Source organism: Strix uralensis, chromosome 4 (assembly GCF_047716275.1).
Source record: "Strix uralensis isolate ZFMK-TIS-50842 chromosome 4, bStrUra1, whole genome shotgun sequence".
Lineage (NCBI taxonomy): Eukaryota > Metazoa > Chordata > Aves > Strigiformes > Strigidae > Strix > Strix uralensis.
In genome coordinates, this window is record NC_133975.1 from 114527537 (window position 1) to 114553397 (window position 25861).

At 36.2% G+C, this 25861-nt stretch overlaps 1 protein-coding gene across 9 annotated transcripts in view; it reads right to left on the reverse strand.

Moving 5' to 3' along the window:
• The window catches only part of TTC7B (tetratricopeptide repeat domain 7B), a 146588-nt gene that overhangs the window by 44645 nt on the left and 76082 nt on the right, over window positions 1-25861 (reverse strand). For all 9 annotated transcript variants that reach the window (XR_012628942.1, XM_074868596.1, XM_074868594.1 and 6 more), the window contains 4 exons: window positions 25014-25086; window positions 23560-23720; window positions 6970-7086; window positions 2729-2826 (listed from right to left, as the gene is read on the reverse strand). Coding sequence is in view for 8 of the 9 variants with exons in the window: in XM_074868596.1 (XP_074724697.1) it covers window positions 2729-2826; window positions 6970-7086; window positions 23560-23720; window positions 25014-25086 (449 nt within the window). In the remaining variant the exon portion in view is untranslated. The remainder of the gene's footprint in view (window positions 1-2728; window positions 2827-6969; window positions 7087-23559; window positions 23721-25013; window positions 25087-25861) is intronic.

A 25861-nucleotide genomic window follows, 5' to 3' on the forward strand; every position in this document is an offset into this window, starting at 1 on the left:
ACAAATTTAAACTCCAATCATTTAATCATTTCTGATTATGGGATTGGTAAGAGCTGTATATAAAACTGGTTTTTAAGACCTCTTTTTTTTTTTCAACTTTCAGCTTCTGCTTAATTGATACATCTAAGAAAAAGAATGTTTACATCCATTACAGCTAGATGTATTTTTTTTAAAAAAAGGATTTTAAAATTCAAATTGCAAGTACATAAGACTTAGATTAGAATTTAATCTCTCATTTCTTGGTATTTGCATTGGCCAAACTCAGACTAAACAGGCAAAGAAGATCAATATCATAGGTGGCAAGCAAAGTTAGGAAGGGGAAAACTTCCAAATGTTCATGTCTGAACAAACATATAAATGCATACACATGGTAGCATTATGCTGTATAAACAGAAGGGGAACAAACATTTCTGTAGGAGGATTTTCCACAAAACCTTTCCTACATACCCCTATTTTAACATTTGTTTGTTTATTTAAATGTTAAATTCCTTCTGTATTTCTAAACACTGGGGTTCCACAGAATTTGCACATGAGCTCTTTCAGCCTATAAAGATCTAACATCTCAACCATCTATTATCTACCTTTTATGAACAATGTTTTTTTGACAGTCTGCTTAAAGTTTTCTCACTCAAACACTATGGCAAGTTTGACTTCTTTTATTCTTATAGTACCATAACCTTTTAATTTCTGCAAAATTTTTATATAATCTTCTGCATGAAGAATTTTGGACAAAACTTGGATATGCAGCTTTTATATGTATACTACTGTATAGACAGTATATAACAAAGCTCTAGTTCTTACCAGAATTTAAGTATTGGTATTGCAACAAGGTTTCTTCTGCTAAAATTAACAATCAAAAAAACCCTAAACAAAAATACCCCCCTTCCCCCAAACCAGATAAAAAAGAGGACCTCCCCACCCTATCCGCCACAATTACCTTTTATAAGAAAAATAATCAAAATGGGACCCCACATTTTTTATTTCCCATCTTGTCCTCCTTGACAGTAGAAATAAACTCTAACAACACAGCTGAGATTCAGAAAAAAAGACGAATTGGAACTTCCAAGAAAAATCAGAACATATGTATAGAACCTGTTTTCCAATCAAGATATCGGCTGCAGGATTTGAATCTGGGGCAGGCTTCTTGAAAACTTGTTTTGGATGAGGTTTCATCTTTACTTAAGGAATACACAGTCTTTAAAAAGCACCAATTCATTATGCTCTCAAGTGTGGCAGATATTAAGGACACCCTGAAGGTGTAGATGAAGAGCTTTGTGCCCCCATGGAGGAAAATCAAACAAAACCCCACAACTAACCACAAGAAACCTCCCACAACACCCCCCCACCCCAACAAGCACTTTTTTGGAGGCATAAATTATCTATCTATATCTATATATGTATACAAAGCCTTTAAAATCTAGTTACATCCTTAAAATGAAACGAGCTAGACTAGAATATAGAATTATCACTATAGAATGATATAATGTTATCTTATACATTTTAATTAAACAAATGCAAGATGATAGAAAATTCCACACTAGAGGCAGCAAGCTAAATTATGCCATACTTCAGACCATATCATACTGCAAGTCTTTGAAATCAGGTGACTTGATCTTTGTAATCAAAACTGTTTGCCACTACAGCAAGCACAGAACACTTTCTATTTGCTTACATGATTTCAGAATTGAGTGAACATTCAATCCAACTTTAACTTTCAGAAGTTAAATATCTAAATTGAATTTTTCTCTACTGCACATTTCTGATATTAAACAACGAGATACATCACACATCTCAATGTATCTTAATTTATGGGTCAATGTATTCTAATTCATAGGTTGGCAAACTTTCCCATAAGCTGTTTGTGTCAAAGTGTGATTAAGCAGGAATTCACATCTGAAAGGTGCCAGGAAAAGCACGCTACAATTTTGAGATAAAACCCAGGAAACAGAAAACTCTCAATATTTAGAATGAAAGTAACATACTGTAAAGGTTTTTGGAACTAGCATCATCATGGTAACTCCTTCTGCAATTTTCACAGAATGCATGGCTCACCTGCTTTTTGGTTATATGACTCTTAAGGCATATCAATTTGCATTGTGATAACTGAATATATTAAAACAGGCAAATTACATACTGTTAATATTTACTGACATGTAAAAATCTTAGCTTTTATGTAGTGCACCTGTGCACCAGAATTTTTGATATGTATATCAAATTATCACAATATATAGGATTTGTAATAAATAAATTTTGCTTATGTCAAAGCTATGTCTACAGTAAGCCAACCTACCCATGTATTTATATTTTAATATGTATTAGAGATTTTAATGAATTTAATGTCTTCAGGTTTTTTGAGTTTAGAAGTTTTCTGAAATTTTTTTGATTTACCTTTTAAAAAGAAAATATGTGCAAATACCAAATGGACAGAAAAGCATGAGCCTTTGGCAAATAGGCTAGTTCAGCATACTAATTTTTAGCCCTTGCATGACAAAATACCACTAAGCTCAGCAAGCTTCATACTATAGATGCTTTAATTTACAGAGAACATGGTCAGCAAGTACTTCATAAATAAAGAAGAAAAAAATCTTATATTGCACAATGTCTATTTCCACTTACATGACAACAATGAAAATATTCTTTCATTTTGCAAAACAAAACAAAAAACTAATGCAAAATCTAGCTGTAGCCAGACCACTTTACCCATTTATTGTTCAAATGCAGTTCTTACCTGTTTCAGGATCACTGAAATCTGGTAACGTAATTGTATTAAGCTGTCGTCTATCAGCAATAGCTCTGTCTAACAGGCTGCTCCCACGTCCAGAATCACTGTAATGAAGTATAGAAATTGCAAGCTATTAAAATATAAAATTATATACTAAGATACAAGTTGCATGCTGCCCTCCTCCCACAAAGGTTCTTGCTATAAAAGTTCTTGCTATGAACAAATTTAGTACCAAGCACCTCTAACCATTCACAGTGCATTAAGCCAGCTGCATTAAAACAGAATTAAGCTGAGCAAAACTAAATCGTATTTACTTCAGCAATCCTGTTTAAATAATTAATACAGCCATGAAGGGAATACAGGCTTTTAATTCGATTCATAGCTAACAGCTTTACAGCAAGAATTTATTGTACCTTGAACTTTTATATAATATGAGGCACACCTCTCACAGGAAGCAGACATGGCAGATATAAGTTTGAAAATCCACACTTTTCCCAGACTGAAAAGAAACACTAAACTCAGGACATCTAATTTTAGGTAAAGATGTTATAAAGATGCCATAACTACATTTCACATAAAAAGGCATCACACTTCAGAGTTTTGGGGTTTCTTGTGGGGGTTTTTTTTTGTTTTTTGAGGTTTTTTTGGATATACACACACACATATTAACTGCCTAATGTTGAATTTGGTCCTGATAGTGCAGTAGTAGTAGTGCATCCTGAACACTTCCAACACCTCAGGAGCCTAAGCAGTAGCAGTGGTTTTCACTGATTGCTCCTGTGGACAAACGCACTTAATTTCTACTTCAGTTGTAACTCAGCATCTGTCCCTCAGGCTTCTTGTTGATATACTTGCTGGAAAACTAATTGCTCTTAGAACTTCTATTAAAGATTCAGTAGAAGAACAGGGACTGAAGAACTAAGTGCTCCTTTTCCTTAAGATGACGGAAGTATTGAGACACATTGACAGAAAAGTGTGAGAAGCACATATGGGCACTCTTTAACATTCTGTGGTTAATACAGTTAATTTCATTTTTAGGATTGTAAATTTGGTATTATTCACTATAAATTAATACTTCTTTACAAACCTTTTTTTTTAAAAAAAATAGCACCCCACAAACTTAAAAATAATTAAGCTTTAAAGCAATTGGGCTGTTAGCCCTACTTAGCAGAGTGCAAACTTTTGTCTGACTCTCACCAAAGAGAAAAAACTCTACAAAACTCCTAGCTTAAAGTAAAGCCTGACAGACCTTAATCAAAACTGCAAGACTGGAATTCAGTACATCTTTCTATTTGCCTTCTGAATTTGAACTGACAGAAGAGCAAGAAGCCTTTCAGCAACTCTTTAATAGTTGCACACTTCAAAAACCAGTGAAACAACTTCCTCTCTTTGTACAGCTGTTATTAAAATGGTATAAATAAAATTTTGCATTACCCTAACATTATTACATGACTGATTTCCTTAGAAAGTGATGGCATTATAGAAATCCACAGGAAACAGAAGGGAACTTTCTGGGACACACACTATCAGCTATAGTTGTTACATCAGTTAGTGCATATTTTCTGGTAACCACTGTATTAATTACTTCCTCAATCCACAAGCAATGACATTCCAAATGCTTCTGACAAGGAGAGCCAGGCTTAGCTCTCTTAGTACAGCACTGACATTGTGGTTTGTTCTGTTTTCCTAATGCAAACTAAGAACTGGAAAAGAATTGAACTATTTTCTCATAAACTTCAAGCAGCAGGCTGAAGATAAATATTTAAACCTTCCAAGCCTTGAACCATAAAGTAAGTTTTAAATTCATATTAACCATCTCATGAGGAAAATGTCTGTGTGCCAATTAAAGACAAAAGAATTGTTCTAAATCAGCTGAACAAAGGTAAGGCACAGTGTTGCATTTAGCCATTACTTTGTGTGATATATCTAGTTGTATATAATTTATTTTCATTATTAAAAGATTATTGAGGTCACTGAAGTCAAGTTTACTCCTCAAAATCTAATTGCGAGCAGAAATATTAAACATAAAATACACAGCTTATCAAAAAAGCAAGTTCTTATCTTGTTGGGAAAATGATACATCAAAATTAGTTTTCAGTCTAAATCAGAATAGAAAAAGATGTTTCAAATAAGCATAAAGGATATTTAAATCTTTGAAAAACAACATTCTAAAAAGGTTTCAAATGATTAAAAGACCTTTTATTATTGGCTTAAAGAACTATTAAAAAAGAGCTTCAGTTATTTTCAGTGGGAGACATAATTTTCAAATGTTGCTTTTCAACAAAATGAAGTGTATGTTAAAATTACAGAGGTTGGAAAATTCAAGTTTTCGCAAGAATCCTGCATAATCATTCTTCACTATATCTGGAGTGCAGTTGGGTGGATAGAACTTCCCCATCACATTTCAGGTCTGCGTGATAATTGTTATCGCAGTCAGACAGATTGGATCACTGTTACACAATATCAAGGTATTCAGCCCTTAAATTTCACACAGACCATCCAAAGAAAGGTTACAGCTTGGTATCAGTATTTACTGTTTGATATAATTCTGTGTGATTTGTGAAATTTATCTCCTTCCATCATGACACTTATCCACAGCTCTTGTCCATTCTATTCTTAATTTGATTTTGTTACCATAAACCAGAACTTCAAGAAAAGTTTAAATGCCAAGATAAAAAAAGCAGTAAAAACTATTAGATGCAACGTAGTCTTCGTTAATTTTTCCACTTCAGTGTTCTTGAAGGAGAATGGTGACATGAGAGCTAGCAAACATTGCTGATACAGCCAAGAGTAAGCTTTAACAGTCACTGCTGGTGTCTGAAAGAAGCATTACTTAACATGCAGTAGCTCTTAGCACAACAACAAAAAAGTAATGACAAGCCATGATTAGAGCCCTGATCCGCCTAGAGGAAGTAACAGCAGAGATGGAAGGTGAAAGGTTGTGCTGCAGTGCATGCAAAGCCTCACTGAACTTAAGCTTACATGGAAATTGTAACTATTCTGCACAGCACACCATTCTGACAACTCTTAAACCCCCCCTCCCCCCCCACACAGCCAGCCAACTAAAATAAACCACCACCCACTAAGGTAGAAGAGAAATTCTCTCCCAGGCCCCTGCTGCTAGTTCAGTGACTCTGAGTTGAAAATAATTCATCTCAAACCTTTCTGGTTGCTGACGTACTTACTTTCTATAATCCCCACGTCCCGCTCCTTGCACCGCAGCGCAGTATCAGAGTCTCTCTGAATGCACTGTGACTGACCCAGGTCCCTTCCCAGGCTTTCCCTGCCAAATACTCCAAACTTTCCTGCTCTGAACTGCTCACTAGCTTGTTAATGAGAGAAGCAATCTTCCCTCTTTGGCCATCAAAGAGATGTGTGTGTTTACATAACTAAGATCAAATAAAGTAAGAGCAAAAACTGAACACATAATGTTCATCATACTGCTATACAGGTATCTGATGCCACCTGGTACAAAGCTCTTTTTCTGCAGCATCTCTTCTCCAGAAACTGTCAATCATTCAAAGCCAGATACCCGAAAGTTTTGTTTGTCCTCCAGGTACTTGATAAACATGTTGAATAGTACCAGCCTGGATTTTGGCAAAGTGTCCTTCCTGTTTGTTTCACAGCTTATCTAAATATATATAGCAAAGGACCTTCACAGAAGCATTTTGGAAACCCAAATAAGACTGTATCAACTTATCCAAATACTTGTTAATGCCTCTGAAGAACCAAAATAGGTTCATAAGCAAGACCTCCCTTTAGCAAAAAGCCATGCTCACTTTGGAAGAACATCATATTTATCCATGTGACCTCTGATATTTCTGTAGACTTCATTAAAGTCTAGTTCTTCATTTTATTTAGCGAAAGTCCTTGAACTAAATTTCCACTACAGCAATCTCTCCACTAGACAATATAAAAGACTCTATAACCCAGACTGGGTTAAAAAATCAAGACAATACCAGTACATTGAGCCCCATCAAGGAGAACGGCAGAATTACCCAATCTCTGTACATAGTCCTCATCACTGCAGAGTTTGTTAACTTTGGTGTATCTTACTTCACAGAACTCTGGGTAGTTTTTGCATGTCCATCAGCTGCTATCTTTGCACTTCAGTCTCCAGATTCCCAGAGGATTAGTTTGTTCATATGAAATACCAGACCACGTAGAAGCAGGACTGTTGACCTAATATTGCCCTGAAAGGCTACTGAGCAAGGTACCAAACAGCCTAGAATTCTACAGCATCTTACCTTGGGTTAGTGAGATTGTAGCAGGATTTCCAAATCTGGAGCATGTGTTTACAGGTAAGGAGTGCTTCATCTGGGCCTCTGCACAGGGACTCCAATTTGACTTTTGTAAACAGTAATCTAGTGAAAAGGGAAAGGAAATTAAGAGAAAGAAAAGAGATTCCAATTCAAGCAAAACATTTTTAAAGATAGTCAACATCATGCAAAACTGAAGAAAACAACAAAGACAGTGTTAATTTAAATTATTGTAATTACTTCATGAAACAATTAAGTCAAATATCTAACATCATCCAAGTAACAGTGCTTTTTACAAGATGGCCTTTTCAACTGGACAGAAAAATAGTTGACAGGATTTAAAAAAATTTTTTAAGAAGTTAAGCAAGACAATATAGCTTAATGAAATTAGTAGGACCACTAAAAACAGTACTTCATAAGTTGAAGAGATGTCATCACTAAAGAAAATCTTTACTACTTTTATGAGAAATGAAAGTATTTTCCATCAACTGGCTCAGATGATAGTTATCTAAGATATAACTCATGAAACAAAACAACTTAGTACTGATGCAAGTTACTTCCCTATAATATCAATTTCTATTACAGGAAGTAGAAGAGGCTATACTGAAAAAGATACCACTAGACCAGATAGATTCATGGGAGGTAGTCAGCACTGGTAAGGTCAACAAGAAAATGTAGCTTCACTCTACATTATGTTGTCATCAGCAGGCACTAAAATTGATGTTTAACTTGAATTTTAAACATTTTGAACATTTACAAGTGACAACCAGAAGAAAGCATATCGTTCATCAAATATTCAGCAAACTGTTCATAATGGCAGTGAACATGTTCGCTGGAAGCCACTATAAATTAATTCTGATTTCAAAGTTATGTTTCTAATGGCAGCAAGACAAATAAAGTGTATAGCCTCATAAGATGATGACTGCATATTCCTTTTACATTCCATGTATCAGCAGAAGGTTCTCCACAGAGACTGGGTAACTTAAGACACCTTCCTGGATAATTAAAGAATATAAATACAATGTGACAATAAAGGAGCTAGTCAATTGGTAGTCACATTTACAGGAGTCACAGCATCTGGGAACAGATAATACACTGGAAAAGTACTAATCTAAAAGCAATTTTTAGTAAATAGCAAGATTAGAGAGCACAATGCAGGAGGAGAATATGCATATAAAACTGTTAGCCTACTTTCTGTTTTTAAACCCAGGTGTACTTTGGCATTTTATTCCAGCGCAACCTTAATCATTCTAAGTGAAAAATTTATATGATTGGTCATATGGTTTGCGTGGGAAAACTGAGAAGGGTGTAGAGGGTGGGCATGTGTGAAAGCTCAGAACTTTCTTATCCCAAATACAAACTTGGAGGCTGCTAATAGTAACTGCAAACTGCCAGAGGGTTTTCTCAAGAATAAGAAATGACATCAAGTGCCTCAGCAAGTTACAGTAGCTAACGCTTTAGTGTTGCACTGAATGTCCTTTGCAGAAACTACCCAGCATGTAAATCTAAAAATGAATACGCTACCTTAATTGTACAATGTGTTTGTTGGTGGAACTGAGGAGGAAATGAGAGGCAGGTCTAGTTAGTTTAAGACAATTAGCACCTGGGTTGATAAACAAGGTAAAAAAGGTCATATGGAGTCTCACCTGATGTCTTGTAGAAATGCAGAACAGAGTAATCAGTTACACTTGAATAGCTTTCTTCCTATCAGTAAATCAGATTTGAGTATACAGGAAACTATATAGATAATTTAAAGTCATATTTCATTTGGCAGAGTGGTCCTCTCTAAATATTCGTTTAACTGTGACTATATCACCGTAAGAAAAAATGTCCAGGTCTGTCCATCATTTTACTCATGAGAGAAGGAAAAATGACAAATAACATCCTTCTCCCCTCACACTACTCGATTCTACCCTTAACACACACACACACACCCCCCCCACATTCCCTGCCCCACCCAAATACAACAAGATCTAGGCATCAAAACCCAAACCCAAACCCACAGGAATCTGCCTCATACAATCCCTTTCCAGTTTCTATGTATGTAAAAAGAAGAGAGTACTTTTTACAGTTTGAAGAGCCTATAGAAGTTCAACTTTTTAAAATTTGTAATCATAAAGCACTTAACAAAACTTAGGAACATGATAAATTCAGAAGCACTGAATTTACAAGTCATTCTAGAAAGAACATAATCGTAATATATTAGTCTGTACAGTTTACAGATAGACTGAATTTACACTAACAGCCTTCAAGCATTTAAGGCTTTTAGGAATTTTGTAGCAGAGAGAATGCACAGGGTCAGTAAATCACTAAGATTCAGCATGCAAGAGCTAAAAGAAAAATTGAGAGGGAGATAGAAAGGGAGGGCATTTGATTACTAAGAAATTACTTCAACGTGTACAAAATCGCAAGAGTCCGTGAAACAAAAATGTAAGAACCTGGACTATTACTGCAGGATTCAAGGGCAAGATGGCAGAAGACAAATATAAGAATTAAAGCAACACATCAGAGTTTGATGCTTTTTGATGCACTTGGTACACATGCAAAATCATCCCTGTTTCTTATGCATTATGGCAATCAAGGGGACTGGACGGTTGCACGTTTCCCAAAAAAACAAACAAGAAACAAAGTATGATGGAAAAATATTCATAGTTCTAATAAAGAAAGGCTAGGAAATTGTATCTAATGGGGAAAAAAAAAAGTACACGGTGTGGGATTATCTACACTAAACCAAAAATAATCTTTTGAATAGAAAAGGTTGCATTTATAAAGCCACACAGAGCAGTTTCTCTGGGTCCAAGAAATATTTTTGACCATAAATCACAAAATAACTAAGAAAACTGAGATGGGATGTTAGTAACAAAATGAAAACCTGCCAACTAAAAGTTTACTTATCAACTGGGGGAAAGAAGGGAAGAGGAAGAAGGCAATGGGCAGGAGGAATGCCATGTGACAAACAGCTCTCTCAGACTAACTTAATTCTTCCAAGTTCCCCTGAAATATGGCTGGAGATATGAGTTGATAACAAGATTAACAAGCTGCTCAGGGACAAGTATTATCAGGAAGGTTTTAGAAACCATGAGGTAGATCGTCTGAAAAAGAATTTTCTGAAAGGTCAGATTCAAGCATCTGTGGAAACAACTCTCCTGGAAGACAGCCTGATTACTGGCAGAGAATTTTAAACTTTACAGGGACATTTTCACACCCGTTTTTAATACACTATGAAAAATGGTGAAGAATGGATAGAAACTACCAAGAGATGGGATGATGAAGATCAAGCTGTACGTTTTATGAGTATCATGAATTATCTGGTTGCATCTGTCTGTAAGAGTCGGAGGTTTAAATTACTGGCACACGTTTCAGAACAAAACATGACAGAGTAACCACAGCATGTTGGGACAACACTCATAGCTAAGAATGCAAGTACTGAGGAATAGACTACATTCAAAATAGAAATGAAGAGCAGAACAATGTGTGTCAGCAACATGTCATATATACAAATGACTAAATTATAAATGACTAAACTATATATAAATTAATAAATAGATAACAAGAATGGAAATCTGTTTGGGTCAAATCCTGTGGGGAAGGGAAGTAGGTAAAACAGGTTCTGTTAAAGGCATTAAACTAATGGGGCAGTTGTTCCAGCATAAGTGTTTGATATGGATGCAGATCTTTAATGTTAGATAAAAATAAAGTGATTTGTATCATTTTAGGAGACTAATTACCCAGACACAAATTGGAGAACAAGTCAGACAAGTGGAAAGGCTTAGTTATTCTTGGAGCTAATAGCTGATAAATTTATGAAATAGCTACTGAAGCAGCAAATGACTCCATTACTTTAAGACTGTTCTCACTACCTAATGAGGACATTATAAAACAGCTGCTCGTAACCTAATCCATATATTACTAGATTTTTATTTAAATAAAGAATGAAAAATCCCAAATGGGTTTATAACTAGGTCTTTGAATTTCAGCGGCATACACCCAAATAATTTGATAGTGAAGGTTAACAAAGACATTTGAGATACAGCAGAAGCCTGGCATTTAACATGAAGATGCTAAAACATTTAAGGATCGCCCTCTCAAGTTGAAGGGGTAAAACTCGATGTTTGACAAGCCAATCATTGATAACACTGTGCAAGTGAGACATCAGAAACATGCAGGGATCCTATCAAGAATAGCAGGGAACGGAGAAGGGAGAGAGAGAATGAAAGAAAAAATCAACAGAGAGCTGCCTCTTAGGTACACAGAAAAAGTAAAGCTAAACTATACCTTAACAGGTTATTATACAAAAAAGTTACAGTCTTTAAAGGCTTTTTTGTACCCAAGTAGGCAAAAAAAAGAAAATGTGTATACTAAAGAGGGACAATGGGATGAAGATTAAGGATATTCAGGAACGAACTCCCAACCTTCACCATAATCCTCATCTATATTGTCTCAGATATAAAAACAATGACAAATAGAGAAGAGGAACACTTTAAAAATGATTAAAGTTAATGCAGTCAAAAAGAATTCATTCTCAGAATTACTGAAACAGTGACACATAAGATTGTCCTTTCTAAAGCAAAAACTTTAAAGCAAATACCACTTCTGTAATGACTGGGGAAACAGCAACTATACTGACAATGTTTTTTTTCAAGAGGGAAGGCCCAGACGAATATATACAGTCTTAATAACATGCAAAAATTTATACAAAAATAGCATACATAAAATGAAAGGAGTATTAGATAACATTGTTAATGGAAAAATGGGTTATAGTTCAAGTTTAATAAAGATATTGTATCAAACAACTGTGTAACAATTATTCCAAACCAGAGCTACCTAACAGCCAGGTTCATCAAGGTGAGACAGCTGTGAAGAGCGCAGATGCTATTCTGGAACATACTCACTGGAGCAGAAAGAGGAAGAGACAGTGCTATTGTACAATACCACAGTGAGACCACATCTGGAATGTTATGCATAATTCTCATTATAACAGTTAAAAACACACACATGAGAAACTTCAAATTGGAGCAGCTTCAGAGAAAGCCTGCGAGGGTGATCAGCTGACTGGAGACTGCAGAGTATGAAAAATACTTCATTTAGTCAGTCGAGCAAAAAAAAAGCCAAGAAGAGGTACAAATCCTATCTATAAATACAGATAAGACAAGCATTATGAAGGGAAAAGAACAATTTATCTAGAGGATATGTTTCCACAAAAATAAGTATCTATAAAGGCCATACAGACTATTACACCATTAAGGGTGGAAATTAGGTCCCAAGATTATAATTGAAATTGTAGAAAAGACTGCTTCCTCACAGTTTGTTTTGAATAGACTGCAGAAGAGTTGGAGCAAATAACAGAACTGTTCTTAAAATACAGCTGATAATTTCATGAAAAGTATTACAGATAGGACAGCTATAATAACGGAGCCTTGTGACTTCCGAGGTTCTTGCTCGTGCTCTATATCCTAATCAGTACAAACTAATCTATTAAATCATGATCTGAAGCTTTCCCTACCAGCCAACCAGTGTGATTTGCAGCATAGTTGAGCACTTGTGAATCTCCAAAATAAAACTGCTGTCTTAATTATGCCTCCTTCTTCTCAGCCAGCCTGCTTCACTTTTTGAAATAAAATACCCAGATGCTACAACCACCAACTCCCTTCCACAGCCCCATTCTCACAATGTCAGGAGATCAAATGGGGTTTATTTGTCCAATGCTGGCTTAAGTTATTAAGGATATTTCCATTCCGTAGAACGAAGCAAAAATTCAAAGCAGTGAAGACTGAGTTCTGCTATGCGACAAGTAACAGTATTGAGAACTCCTAGTTCTTTCTGTGAACAGGTATTGTTCACCTTGGGTGTCATATTAAAACCAGCTGCTTTGACTTTGGGATCAGGTAAGAAATTTTCACATTACTGTCCACTGTATGAACACACCAGCTTGGATCAGCCATAGCTGGGTATCTGTATTCCAAACACTACTGCATGGAAGAGATCTGCCTTTCATTCCCCAATTCTTTCTTCAAATCTGGCAATATGACATGCTATCTATCAGTCTTCCACCAGATCTGCCTGCTAGAGCAGTGTCACTCAATGCAGTGGTAATCAGGAATCTCCCTAAAGTCCCTCAGACTAAGAAACCTTCTACAGCAAACTTTTAATTCCACATCCCCACATCCTGAACAACAGTGAACGGAATGCTCTATTTTCAGTTAGGATTGGGAGTAAACTTCATTATTATTCTCTTATTATCTAAATTATTTACATTGTTCGGGGCTTGAAGAACGTAATGAAGAGCTGTGCCTACAGTGAAGGTATGTGCTTTGAAAAATATTAGTCCTTCAGCATAACACACCAAAAGCCTTGCTGAGAACCCTTTAAGGACTCTTCTGTATGCAGCGAAGTCAAGCTAACCATACCCTTCACAACACTGAGCAGCTATACCACTTGAAGAAGTTAAAATTTAAAAGGATGCATCAAATCCCCTTGTTTACAGTGCAGGATTAGAGACACAACTACCTTTGTTTTATGTTTAACCTACTCTGAGTAAACTTAGTAAGTTTTAAGAGAACCTTTTAAGTAATTTAACAGTTTGCACTTCTAACTTCAGCTAACAGTATTTTTACATGATAATTATTAAAAGATGGTAGGAAATTAATTAATATACTGGAAGTCCCATAAATATGGTAACAACCATCAAACAAGCCATGCAGAAAGTGTCAAACAATAGATTGGTCTCCCCTGACAACCACATTACTTTCTACAATAGCTTATATTTAAGAATAAACTTTATATATAATCAACACTGATAGATAGCCTGTTACTTATTAGAGCATAAATGAAAGATGACAAATACCAGTTGTGTGTAAATTTATATAATATTTAATTTTGGTTCCACATTTAAGTGCCAATTTGATATAGCCTGCAACCTCAAATCCTGAAATACTAGGAAAATTCAGAAGATATTGTTCTGGTTTTAAACCTAGGCACTACGTTAAAAAAAAAAAAAAAACACACAAAAAACCTCACAAAGCCTAAACGTATGACTTGTGATGCCCTAGACTAACTAGTCTGACAATGATCCTGTATTAAAATAAAAAGGGTGATACAGCATGTAACACTATAGAAAGATAGTGAAGTCAGAAAATAATTTTTTTTAACAGACAACATAGGCTTCTTTTCATATGATCTGAATTTAAGGGAAAAAATCACTATGTTGATGTAAAGCTTCAATTCACATGCATACTTCATACAGTTGCATCTCATTTCTGTAACAAATTGTCATAGTGTCAATTGTTTGTGTAAATTAAATCAGGTTAACTGATGGACCCCACAGAGTAATTAAAGTGGGAAAGCAGTATGCAGAATGCATAAAATTAAGTTTGAACAAATATTATTCAATATTGATGATTTGAAAGAGCTAAATCTATTAATCTTTCCTAAATAAAGTGTTAGCAAGTCACTTCTTGCACTCAACAATTACATATATAGGAAAAAATTCTGATGACTGTTACAGAAAACATAAAAGAAATGAAGAAGTAGGAGGAAGCCAAACTTAAGCAAATTCAGTTTCTCTTAGTCAGTACACACGATTGGCAAGTGCCCTTCTGACAGTCTTGTAATTAGTCATAAATTGAATGGTTTAGAAGAAAAAGGTTAAAACTAAAAGCAAATCCTGGAGTTCATAGCATTTACTTCATTCACAGCCCAGAATTTGTCAAGAGTTTACTGTCTGAAAGTTTGTAGCTTCTTTAAAAGGAGGAGGTAGGGCTGACTGCTTTAAGACCCTTCACTTGGGAATCATATGGAATACCAGTTTGGAAGGGACCTCGTCTGGTCCAACCTTTCTGGCAAAAGCACAGTCTAGACAAGATGGCCCAGCACCTGTCTAGCTGAATATTAAAAGTGTCCAATGGTGGGAAATCCACCACTTCTCTGGGGAGATTATTCTAGTTGCTGATTGCTCTAATTGTTGAAAATTTTCCTCTTGTGTCCAATTGGAATCTCCCCAGAAGTAACTTGTACCCATTACCCCTCATCTTTTCCATGTGACTCCTTGTAAGAAGGGTGTCTCCATCTTCTTTGTAGCCACCCTTTAAATACTGGAACTCGGTGATAAGGTCTCCCCTAAGCCTTCTTTTCTCAAGGCTGAACAAACCCAGTTCTCTCAGCCTTTCCTGACATGGCAGGCTTCCCAGTCCTTTGATCACCTTTGTGGCCCTCCTCTGGACCCTCTCCAGCCTGTCCACACCTTTTTTGTATAGCAGGGACCAAAACAGAGCGCAGTGTTCCAGGTGTGGTCTGGCAAGGGCCAAGTAGAGTGGGATAATGACTTCTTTATCTCTGCTGGTGATGCCCTTGTTGATGCAACCCAGCATCCTGTTGGCTTGCTTTACCACAGCAGCACCCTGTTCACTCATGTTGAGCTTGCTGTCCACCACAACCCCCAGGTTCCTTTCCACAGAGCTGCTCCTGAGCCAGGTAGATCCCAGCCTGTGTTACACTCCTGGATTATGTTTTCCCAGGTGCAAGACCTTACACTGGTCCTTGCTGAACTTCATAAGGTCCTTGTTAGCCCACTTTTCCAGTCTATCCAGGTCTTCCTGCAGGGTGGCTCTCCCATCTGAAGTGTCCACTTCCCCAATCAGTTTGGTATCATCAGCAACCTTCATCAGGGTACACTCGATCTCATTATCCAGGTCACTTATAAAAATATTAAACAGCTTTGGGCCCAGTATCGATCACTGGGGGATCCCACTTGTGACAGGTTGCCAGTTGAAAAAGAGCTATTTACCACTACCCTCTGGGTGTGGCCTGTTAGCCAGTTCCCTACTCACTGCACAGACAGGGAATTCCACTTGAATCCAACAGCAGTCTAACTTATGTGTAATATACTTTCCTAATGAACAGATCCTTGTAACAGCACAGTAGGAAACCTTCCAAACAATGTGTTCAGCAGAACAGCTTAATAGCTTTCAAGATGGATTTCTTTTTAAAAACCCAGCATATAGCTATAGGAACAAATACAGCCTTTGCACTCTAATGTGGGAATGCATCATAGAAATAACTGACCAAGAAGCAAATAAGAAAACCAGCAAACAGATAATTGAATATAAACCCCCCAATGAAGCAATTACACTCAGAACCATTAACACAATCCTTTCTAATAGACACAATGCAGGTGATTCTCTGTATAAAGCAGTGATAAATAATACTGCAATATTTTGTGCAGTTCTTGTTTACATGTGATGAAAACTCACTACAGCTCAACAGTGCAACATATAACTGAAAGTCTAGAGAACGTGCCTTACTGTCAGCAAGTATGGTGATATTCTTATCAGAAAGGACATTTGGAGGTGACCTGATTACAGAAACTACCATCAGAGTATGAAGTCACCAGTAATAGAGAGTGCTTAGTAAAGAATGATATAATAACCAATGGCTGGAAACAAATAAGGGATCAATTCAAATTAAGAACAAAAATACAGTCTTAATGAAGTGTGCAACTGAAACACTGGAACAAGCTACCACATGCTGCAATGGTTTCTCTAGTTTTTGATGTTCTTATCAAGATCGGATGTCCTCTGGAAGGTATGCTTTAGCTAAACCTGTATTAATAGAAAAACTAAAACAAATTTAGCAACTTGTGATATATAGAAGGTCAGGGGTTTTAAAAACTGATCCTCCTGACTTCAAACTCTATTAATTTGAGCATCTAGTTTTGACAGCTGTCCCTTTAACACTTGCTGTAGAAAGCTTACACCTTCACCTTAGTCAACTCCAAAACATCTGCATGATCATCGAAACACAAAATGACACAGTTGCAAAAATTTAACCTACAGGAAGAATGACAACATGCAACTAGATAGAATATGAAATACATATAGTATTATAAAGGATTTACACATTCAGTGATTTTAGGTGCATCACTTCTAGCACCATGATAATTAAGGTACAGAAAGAAATTCATAGAGGTGTCTGCTGCAATTGCAAAGTGAACCCTTGCACAGTCAGTCTACTCCATATTGAGTATTCAAGGAAAGTTTTATTATCAGGAAAGATATAAATATATATCATTCATTACAAAACATGAAAAATCATCATTTGTAAGTACCTTGAAATAACTTTTTGCATGACCAAACAAATTAATCTTATTTCCTGGCAATTTCTGTTGAATTTTCTGTGACATTGCTACCCAGTCAATTTCTCTTGCCTTATCCTGAAACCAGATTTCTCTTTCCCAATTAATCACATCTGCTTCTCATTTTTGTTCAGTGTCAACAGTCAGGAATGCATCTCAATTATCCAAGATGCATTTGCAAGCTAACAAGACACAGTTAATGGGAAGAGGTTACTGAACACAACTATCAGCAATGTCTACTTAGGAATTTTTTTCAGCTGCTTCTATCAATCTAGTTCCTTCAGGAAATTGAACTGACTGAACCACTGAATGCCCAACACAGACAACAGGAGGTCAAGCAACCAAATCTAGTTTTTGTAAAAACTCCAGAAAAATCATTTAGCTTAATAAGAAGTCTCCTAAAACTGTTTCTCAATCACCAAACATACCCAAAAGATGTGAAACCTGTTTCAAGTGATTCAGGAAAAGTGACAGATTTCTATAGTGCCAATATTAATCATAAGGGTAATCTCCTCCAAATTTGGTTGCACAGATCCCCAGTAGTGGGAAGCCCATATACATACAGAAACACAGATGAAGTAAAAATAGACTTTTCAGATTGAGAGTCAGGCTTCAAATAGCAAGCAAGCAAAAGATGCAACAAAACCAGCCCTCAAGCCCCAAAATAACACAATTTTGTGGAAACCATGAATAGGGACCCTTGGTGTGCACTGGATGGCCTCTGCTGTACCCTTTGAAATATTTTTCCCCATATCAGGGGGATCAGGGGTTCACAAAGTAGTAGCATTGCTTCTTTGCAAGGAAAAGCAGCAGTCAGTCCTGTGACTTATGGTGGAGATTATGTATACTGTATTCCATCTTATGAACTCAATGTCCTTAAGAAAATGTAAATCTGTAAACTATAATGAATATAGTTTTCGACTAAAGCCGGAACAAATTAGCTACACTTGAAAACTTTTTGTTTTCCTGCTTTGAACACCCTGCGGCAGCCAGCTCATGACCCAAACTGGCATTCTTTCAATCAAGTTTCAAAGAAGAATCTACAGCCTAGCAAATATAATTCAGGGATGAGACCCTGAGGCCAGTGACTGATTTGTTATATAAAGTCATATTTACCTATCAACAACGTATTTTTGTAATGGACAGTTCTGTAAAAGCACATTAACAACCACCAAAGGAAAAAAACCACACTCCCCCCCGCCGCCAAAAACCCCAAGCCAGCACGAAAAGAAAAAACACAAGCAACTGATACTGTCTTTCATGACTTACAGAAAAATCATTCCTGAGAACAAATCCATTTAACTCCCAAGATAGACTGGATGGATTTGAAAAGGCACGTTGCCAAACGTTAAGAAGAATGTATACACCAACCTGAAAGACATGATTTTGGCAAGCCTAGCACATCACTACTTCTTGTTCAATCACATATTACTGCCCTTTCCTCAAATAATTCCCAGTGCTCTATTTATCAAGGAAAAAAAAAAAAGTGCAAGTTTAACCAGCACCACACACTGTAGTGCAACTACAACCGACCTTGGGAAAACAGAATAGCATAGTTTGTTCCCTTCAATTGATAAATACACCCCTGTCCCACAAAACATCAGTGTGTGTGTCATCATACACTGCCTGTACCAACCAGCTCTTCTGTTATTCCCACCCGGACAACTCCCAGAAGGAAACAAGTTTGTTAATGAACTGAGAAGGATGTTAAAAGGCTCTGCGATTCTGGGAATTCTACTGTAGCTCAAAAGAGTCCTTGAGGGTCAGGAAGGAAAGAATTTAATAGTTTTCAGAGGAGTGACATACTGGCCTGATGCTTCTGTGAAATATTCTTGGAAGAAAAAAAATTTCCATCACACTTCAACAAATGTAAATGTTTAAACTGTGAACTTAGTCTTCAGTTGTCTTCAAACCTGTTACCATATGTCTTTCCTTTTTGAGTGTACTTAACATTAAAATAACATGCTTGCACTCCTCAAATAACCCATCTGCTGTTCCCTACTTCTGCTACTTTAAAAACTTGTCAGCTGCTATCCATTGCAGTTCAATTTCCAGCATAAAATTAGCAATTAATATTATTTATTTTGCCTAATTACACTAATTTCAGGCATTATACTTGTCTTTAAGTGCCGCAACACTTGAAATAATGAGGGAACCCCAAACAGCTAAGATTAAGGAAACAGTATCACAAGTATTTCATTAAGAAACCTAACTCTTGTCTCCCTTGACTGAGAATCTACTTTTGACTAACCATGAAGTAGAAGCAGACAGAAGTGTTGTTTCAATATTTCATATCATTCAAAAGACCAAGAAGACAGAGATTCTTTATAACAAGCAGATAAAAAGACAGGAAAGTGTCATGGAAAGGGGTTTATAAATAAAGCCTCTCGGGTAATCGCACATGTAACTGTACTACATATATTGCAGAAGATACACAAGCCCAATATGAACCAATGCAACACAACCACCATTACCTTGCATTACCTTGAATACACCTTCAGACTGTAATGCACACCTCTGAGACTGATTATACATTCAGAGTAGGCAATCACTGGATTAAAATAAATAAAATTCAAGGAAAACCCAAGCAGCTAAGACCTCAAGCCTCCCTCACAGTTAAGTACTCTAGTAATTTCAGATATATTGTGGCTCCTTCCTGCCTACTCTCTTTGTATTCAGGGCAGCATGTCCCTGCTTGTTTCAAGAGGAGAAATGGATCATCTCACCCAGCCTCCCACATAGGTCGATGGTTAGGACTCTAGGCTGCATCATCTGTGGGTCCAAATCCTGTCAAGCTGCAGAAGAACTGACCTTCACATTTCTACTACAGGGACAAGTTGTCTAATGAAAGGTGGGGAAAAAAACAGCTTAACTTCACATGAACTCAAATGCAGTAGGACCTGACTGAGATCTAACTATTCAGATTTTTTGGTGCTGGCACCCTACTCCTACCCATCTCACCAAAGCAGGGTACTCATAATCTCTTCAGTAATCTGAATCTGTTCAGTAATCTTCTGTCTAGAGATCTTTTTGTCCCTGGATCAAAGCACTCTCAGATTTCAGGAGGCGTCAGAGGTTAAGCTAGCGTTTAAAAGTAGATTGATTGTGTTGCTCTGAAAAACACAGCTAACTTTTTTATAAGTAGAGGGGTTACAACCTAGCATTTTCAGTTTACAAAAAGTTTGAACTGATAGTGCTATGGATATTCAGCAAGTATCTTGCATTTTGATTATTTCTGGAAAGCATTACTACATACCTATTTAACTTTTAGAGGTTTCTTAGATTTTCCCCAATAGTTTTTCCAATACCCCTTAAGGTCTCAGAGCAGACTGCATATTTATGGTGCCAATATAACGAACAAAGGAAGAACAATCAACTCTCTATTCAAAGAAAAAGCTACACTTTGCTGCTAACAGCACGATGTGATGCTTGTCATTCGTTCCACTCCTTTAGATAAGGATGAGACAGAATTCTTTGTCTCTGAGGAACTTCTTTCTACGTACTGACCTAGAGGTGCATGGGGCAAAATCATTATCTGATTGGCCATGTTTGTTCAGCAACTTTCTAGCTTTATAGTGCAGGAAGGTTAACACTAATTTAAGATATGAAGGTATGCTTGCTGTACACCTCAAATACTGAACGTGAATTCTAGGAATGCATCAGTTTCAAATGTTAAAACCTGACAGAGAGCATTCTGATTGTTTACAACAGAAGAGTGCTGGAAAGTAACCACTTCTCAGCCACGACTCAGAGAGTATTCCATGACTTCCTTGCAACCTCTGGCATTTTACAAAGATGTAGTATTATAAACTTCTGAAAATTTAGATTCTTTTCAAAGAAAAGCAAAATAAAAAGAACATAGGGCTGTGAACAGGGCAGGACAGCACTCAGTGCAGCAATGCAATTACAGCATACAAAGATATGTGAATAACAATAAAAGACATTAAAAATAACATAAATCAAGCCCTACGGTTTACTTTAATATTTTTCAAGTACAGAGATACCGAAGTATCATTTTGCATAAGGCTGAGGTAATGGATTCTAACACAAATACAGAGAATACCAAGAAAACTCTTGCACTATTTAGCTTACTGGGATGGCAGACAAAACTGAAAGATAAAACATAAAACATTATGATATTTGAAGTGTTTACAAAAACTAATAAAGTACCATAGGCGAATAATCAAATGTTTCCATATATCTAAAAATTAGCAAGCCTTGGAGAACACAAGAGGATCTCTTCCCAGTCTGCTAAGAAGTACCATGAGATTGTATTGTTTACCAAAGCTGCAGAATAAGGAAATGGAATCAATGATATACTAAGCACTCGTGTTTTATCTTTTATATATATGTAGATACACATTGTCAAGCATTTCAAGAGCACCAGATATAGTGCACAAGAACAGATTGTAAACTTGAAGTTTTGCTGATAAATCCTTGCAAAAATAACCCAGTTACAAGAAGGAATCAATCCAAATTTATATTATTGACCAGATGTGTCTGTCTGGCTGTCAGTATCAGTTGCAGACAGCACACAAGGATTTCAGTCATATCCTTGACTTCTCTGGGAACCAGAAGTAACTTGACAGCACTAAAAACAAGACTCTAAAAGACTGTCTAGAGATACATATAGCTGTGTTTCACCTTAGATTCTTCAGCAACTGATGTCACATCTGATGGCGATTCCTACTGCCAAGATATTCCTCTCAAATTCCCTGATTTGTACCAATAGGTTGTAACATAGTACACTCTATCATCACGATGTTCCGATTATACAACAGGACTAGCAATTTAGAACCACTATTATGACCCCTATGATTAATACACATACATACATTAATAGAAAGATTAGTACTTTTTAAAACACCTTGGGCAATGTGTTTAACCATAAGGTGCAGTTATAAACAAGCGTGGAAAGGCCATGAACCATATTTGAAAAACCCATAAATACCTTTTGAACGCTCACAAGAGTAATTTTAAACATTTTACTGAATGATCTTTTGTTCTCTTATTACAATCGGGAGAACTGCATTTTCAGAAATACTCTAGACTATTATTATTCTGAGAGATATAGCAGCAGCTTCTTTGTCATTTACATTGCCACTAAGTGGCAGAAGATGAAACAAGAACAGACAGAAGATGACAGATCATGGTGCTTCGAACATACTTGTTTTTAACAGTAATAGAGTGTAAAATTAAGTATCTGATATTTCAATTGCCTCAAACCATGACTTACTGACAGGTCCCTCAGACCTGAGGAAAGCAGACAGGTTTGGGAGAGGAACTGCTAGATAGTTCTGAAATCGTGAAGCATGTGTGCAAGCCTCCAATAAGAACAGAGACAAGTTATACATGTGTGGGTAAACTACGAAGTGAGAAATAGCAAAAGGCCACAAAAGCAGTTGCACAGAACTGGCTGCTAGTGCAGTAGTTCTGAGGAGAGGTGTTATAAACAGAGGTCCTGGTCAGATTTATGAGGATATAAAGACAGCCAAAAGGAGGCATGAAATATCAAGGAACAGGAAGGAAAAATACTGTAATCTCTATTTTCAACCTAATAATTCTTAAGGAAATAATATTTTTCTGGTGTGTTGATATAGTAACAATTTATGATACAGGCCAGTCATTGCAAAGTTAAGATTGAGATACTCCAAAAAATTGTCTAAATATGCATTTAGAATATTTGTAATACTATGGATTACAACCTTAGTGACTGTTGGTAAAGCATCGGAATGGAACACTGGAAGTTAATGGAAGCTGTCCCTGAGATATCTTGCCGTAAAGCATTTCATTAGATGTTAATAAGAAAATAAATTTTTTTAAAAAAAACCTTACAAAAGTATAAAATCCAAATGTATTTTAAGATATACTTAACACGACGAATAAATATAAAGAATTATTTCTTTCTTAAACAACAAGAGAACATCAACCAAATGTGCTTCTTCCCTGTTCAGTTATCCATCAGTATAACTTCAGATGATTGGTTATTATACAGGCAAAAGAGGAGATTGTCTGTTACGATGTATTTTCAGAACAAGTTCCATACAACATGCACAGAGTTATCCGTAGGATGGGATAAATCTATCCTATCTAATAGTAAAGTCCTGTTCATCCTTCTTAGAATATTGCATAAAAACAGAAGACAGAAAAATACTCTAAAGCATGCAACAGGGAGAAATTATCTAAACAAAGAGTATGTAGGAAAAAAAAACAGAGTAAGATCAACTATCCAGCTCTAGCCTTCCTTCCAAAACCAAATCGTTAATTACTATTTAACAAGCCTTTAACAAAAAAGCAGACTTGCATTAAATGGGCAGGGGGGAGGAAGACTGTTGGAAAAAAACCCAGGCCAATCTTCAAATCTATCCCCTCTTGAAATGAATGAAATGAGAATCTACAAAAAATAAATATGAGAGAAAGCATAGAAAACAAACATGACATTCACTCACATAAAATTTTCTGGATATTCACTCAAGGCCATATCAATGATATTCAAAGCATCATGATAGTGTTTCTGGGCTGATAGCAAGAGTGCAAGGAGATGAAGAGAGTTGGCATCATCTCCTTGTAGTTGGAGAGCCTGACGAACATAACCCAAAGCTTCTGGTATCTGATTAAAAAAAAAAAAAAAAGGCAGAAAAAGAAAGCACCTCTATTAGAAGTGTTGCCTATTACTCAGTTGCACGTCCATAAAATTTTCAAAATATTCACCTAGATACCATGTAGAATTCTACAGACTCCTGTAAGACACTGCTCAGAAGTTTAAAATGGACCTGATGTGCTACAGTGAACAGTAAAAATTAAATAATACATTAACCCTGGAAAATAAGATACATATTTTAACAAAACAGTTCCCTTCAGACCTTTAAAATATTCACTTACTATTCTTTTTCTAGTATTAGTTCTATTTTTATATGATTTTGAAAATATTTTAATTGTAAGACATTAACTAAAATGTACAGCTAGACTGCAACAGTAACTTTTCTTCATGTAGAATTCTCTGATCTCCTTAGTGGCATGTGCTTTTGCTCAAAATAAGTACACTAAGTGTTTAGAACAGAAAATTTAATTAAGCAACATGAGTTTGGAATTCAGAAGTACAGAACCCGCTACTGAAAATATTTTGTGCTATTAAAGTGACAATCCATTCCACTCTAATGAGACATAGTCCGATGTCTCTGCTAATCATTAGCAATGAAAGTAGTCACCTAAACTACTGTGCTCAAAACTACTTCCTAAAATAAACATGACACAGGAAAAGGCTTACCATGACATATACAAAGCAGCTCCCAATTGTCTAAATTCACGTGATATATGGTAGAATCCTAAATCCCCTAAACGTAAGAGCTGTACAAGTTGGACTGAGCTTTGATCTCTTTTATAGCTTTAAAATATTTTCCAGTTTTCTGGAAATTTTGTTCATTTTTGTAATTTTGTTCGCAATAACCAAACCTCCTACAGTATTCAGAAAGGGCATGGATCTCAACGGATTCTCAAGATTTAAGCACTGTCAAGATCATTAAAGACTAGATTCAAGAGTTCCACTCTCCAGATAACAGTCTGAGCAGAGATTACATGTAATAGGGTAAAAATAAGGTAAAAAATGACTTCCCCCCCCGCCCCCCCCTCCATCCAGCAACATAAATGCTGAAACAAATAAATTGAATGACTTATGTCTTATTTGTGATCCTAGAGCTGGAAATACTCTGGCAGAACTCTGGAGAAGTGTACAAGACTGAAGGTGTTCAGAGAGAATATTTTGGGGTATTTTTCCATATATATGCATATATGCACTAGGGAAACCAGGTTTTTATTGAAGAAATTTTCATCTGTATCCATCAACAGATACAAATGCTAGTCTTCATATGACAGTGTGAGGCTGCGCTTTTAAAACACAACTAACCTGTCTGGATATGGCAAGCTGCAGTGCCAAGTAAAATGCTGCCAGATGATCCGTTGGAGACAAACTGTGAGCCCTTAAAAACAAAGAAACAAAACAAAAAAACAGTGAATTTTCCCCCTGTTAATACACGTTAGACATACACATAAGCACATATATATTCATGTGTCTGTATTCCATGTCTTCACTACACATATGCTCATATTTTGATATAAGTGGTGTTCATTCCAGTGACTCTTCTCATACTTTTCAATCATCTTTGATTTAAAGGAAGCACTTTGGGCTATTAAAGAGTAATTTTTAATAGAAATCAATTATGTAATTTCAGTATAAACCTTAAAAATGAGCAATACAAAATGATTCTTCAATTAAAATATACTCTTAAACAAACACTAGATGTAATTATCTAAGAACAGTTATAACAAAAATTCATTAAGCAGAGTTTTCTTACAGAAAAAGGAAAAAAAAAAACCCAAACAAAAAGTTCCCCAAAACAACATGCCTTCAAAGAGAATTATGTCATCTGCATGAGAAGCACCCAAGCAGTTGTGCAGACCCTGACCAGGATGGTTCTGAAGCACAGAACTCAAAGAGGAAGAGTAGCAGCAAAGTAGATCAGAGTTTTGTTTATTCCTCAGGCTCCCAAAGTTCAAGCATATTTTCAGTCCAGCATACTAAGCCTCCTAGCAAGCCAGTTACTTCTTGGCTTTGAGTTGCTTTGAGATTAAGTTAGCAGAGCAGCTTGCTATGTAGCAATGTAAAAGAAATCTAGGCTGGACAGCTTCTTTATCATAGCATTATAGTAAAAGGCAGGATAAGCTCTAACTCATCATGAACCTATGTTTGAAGTT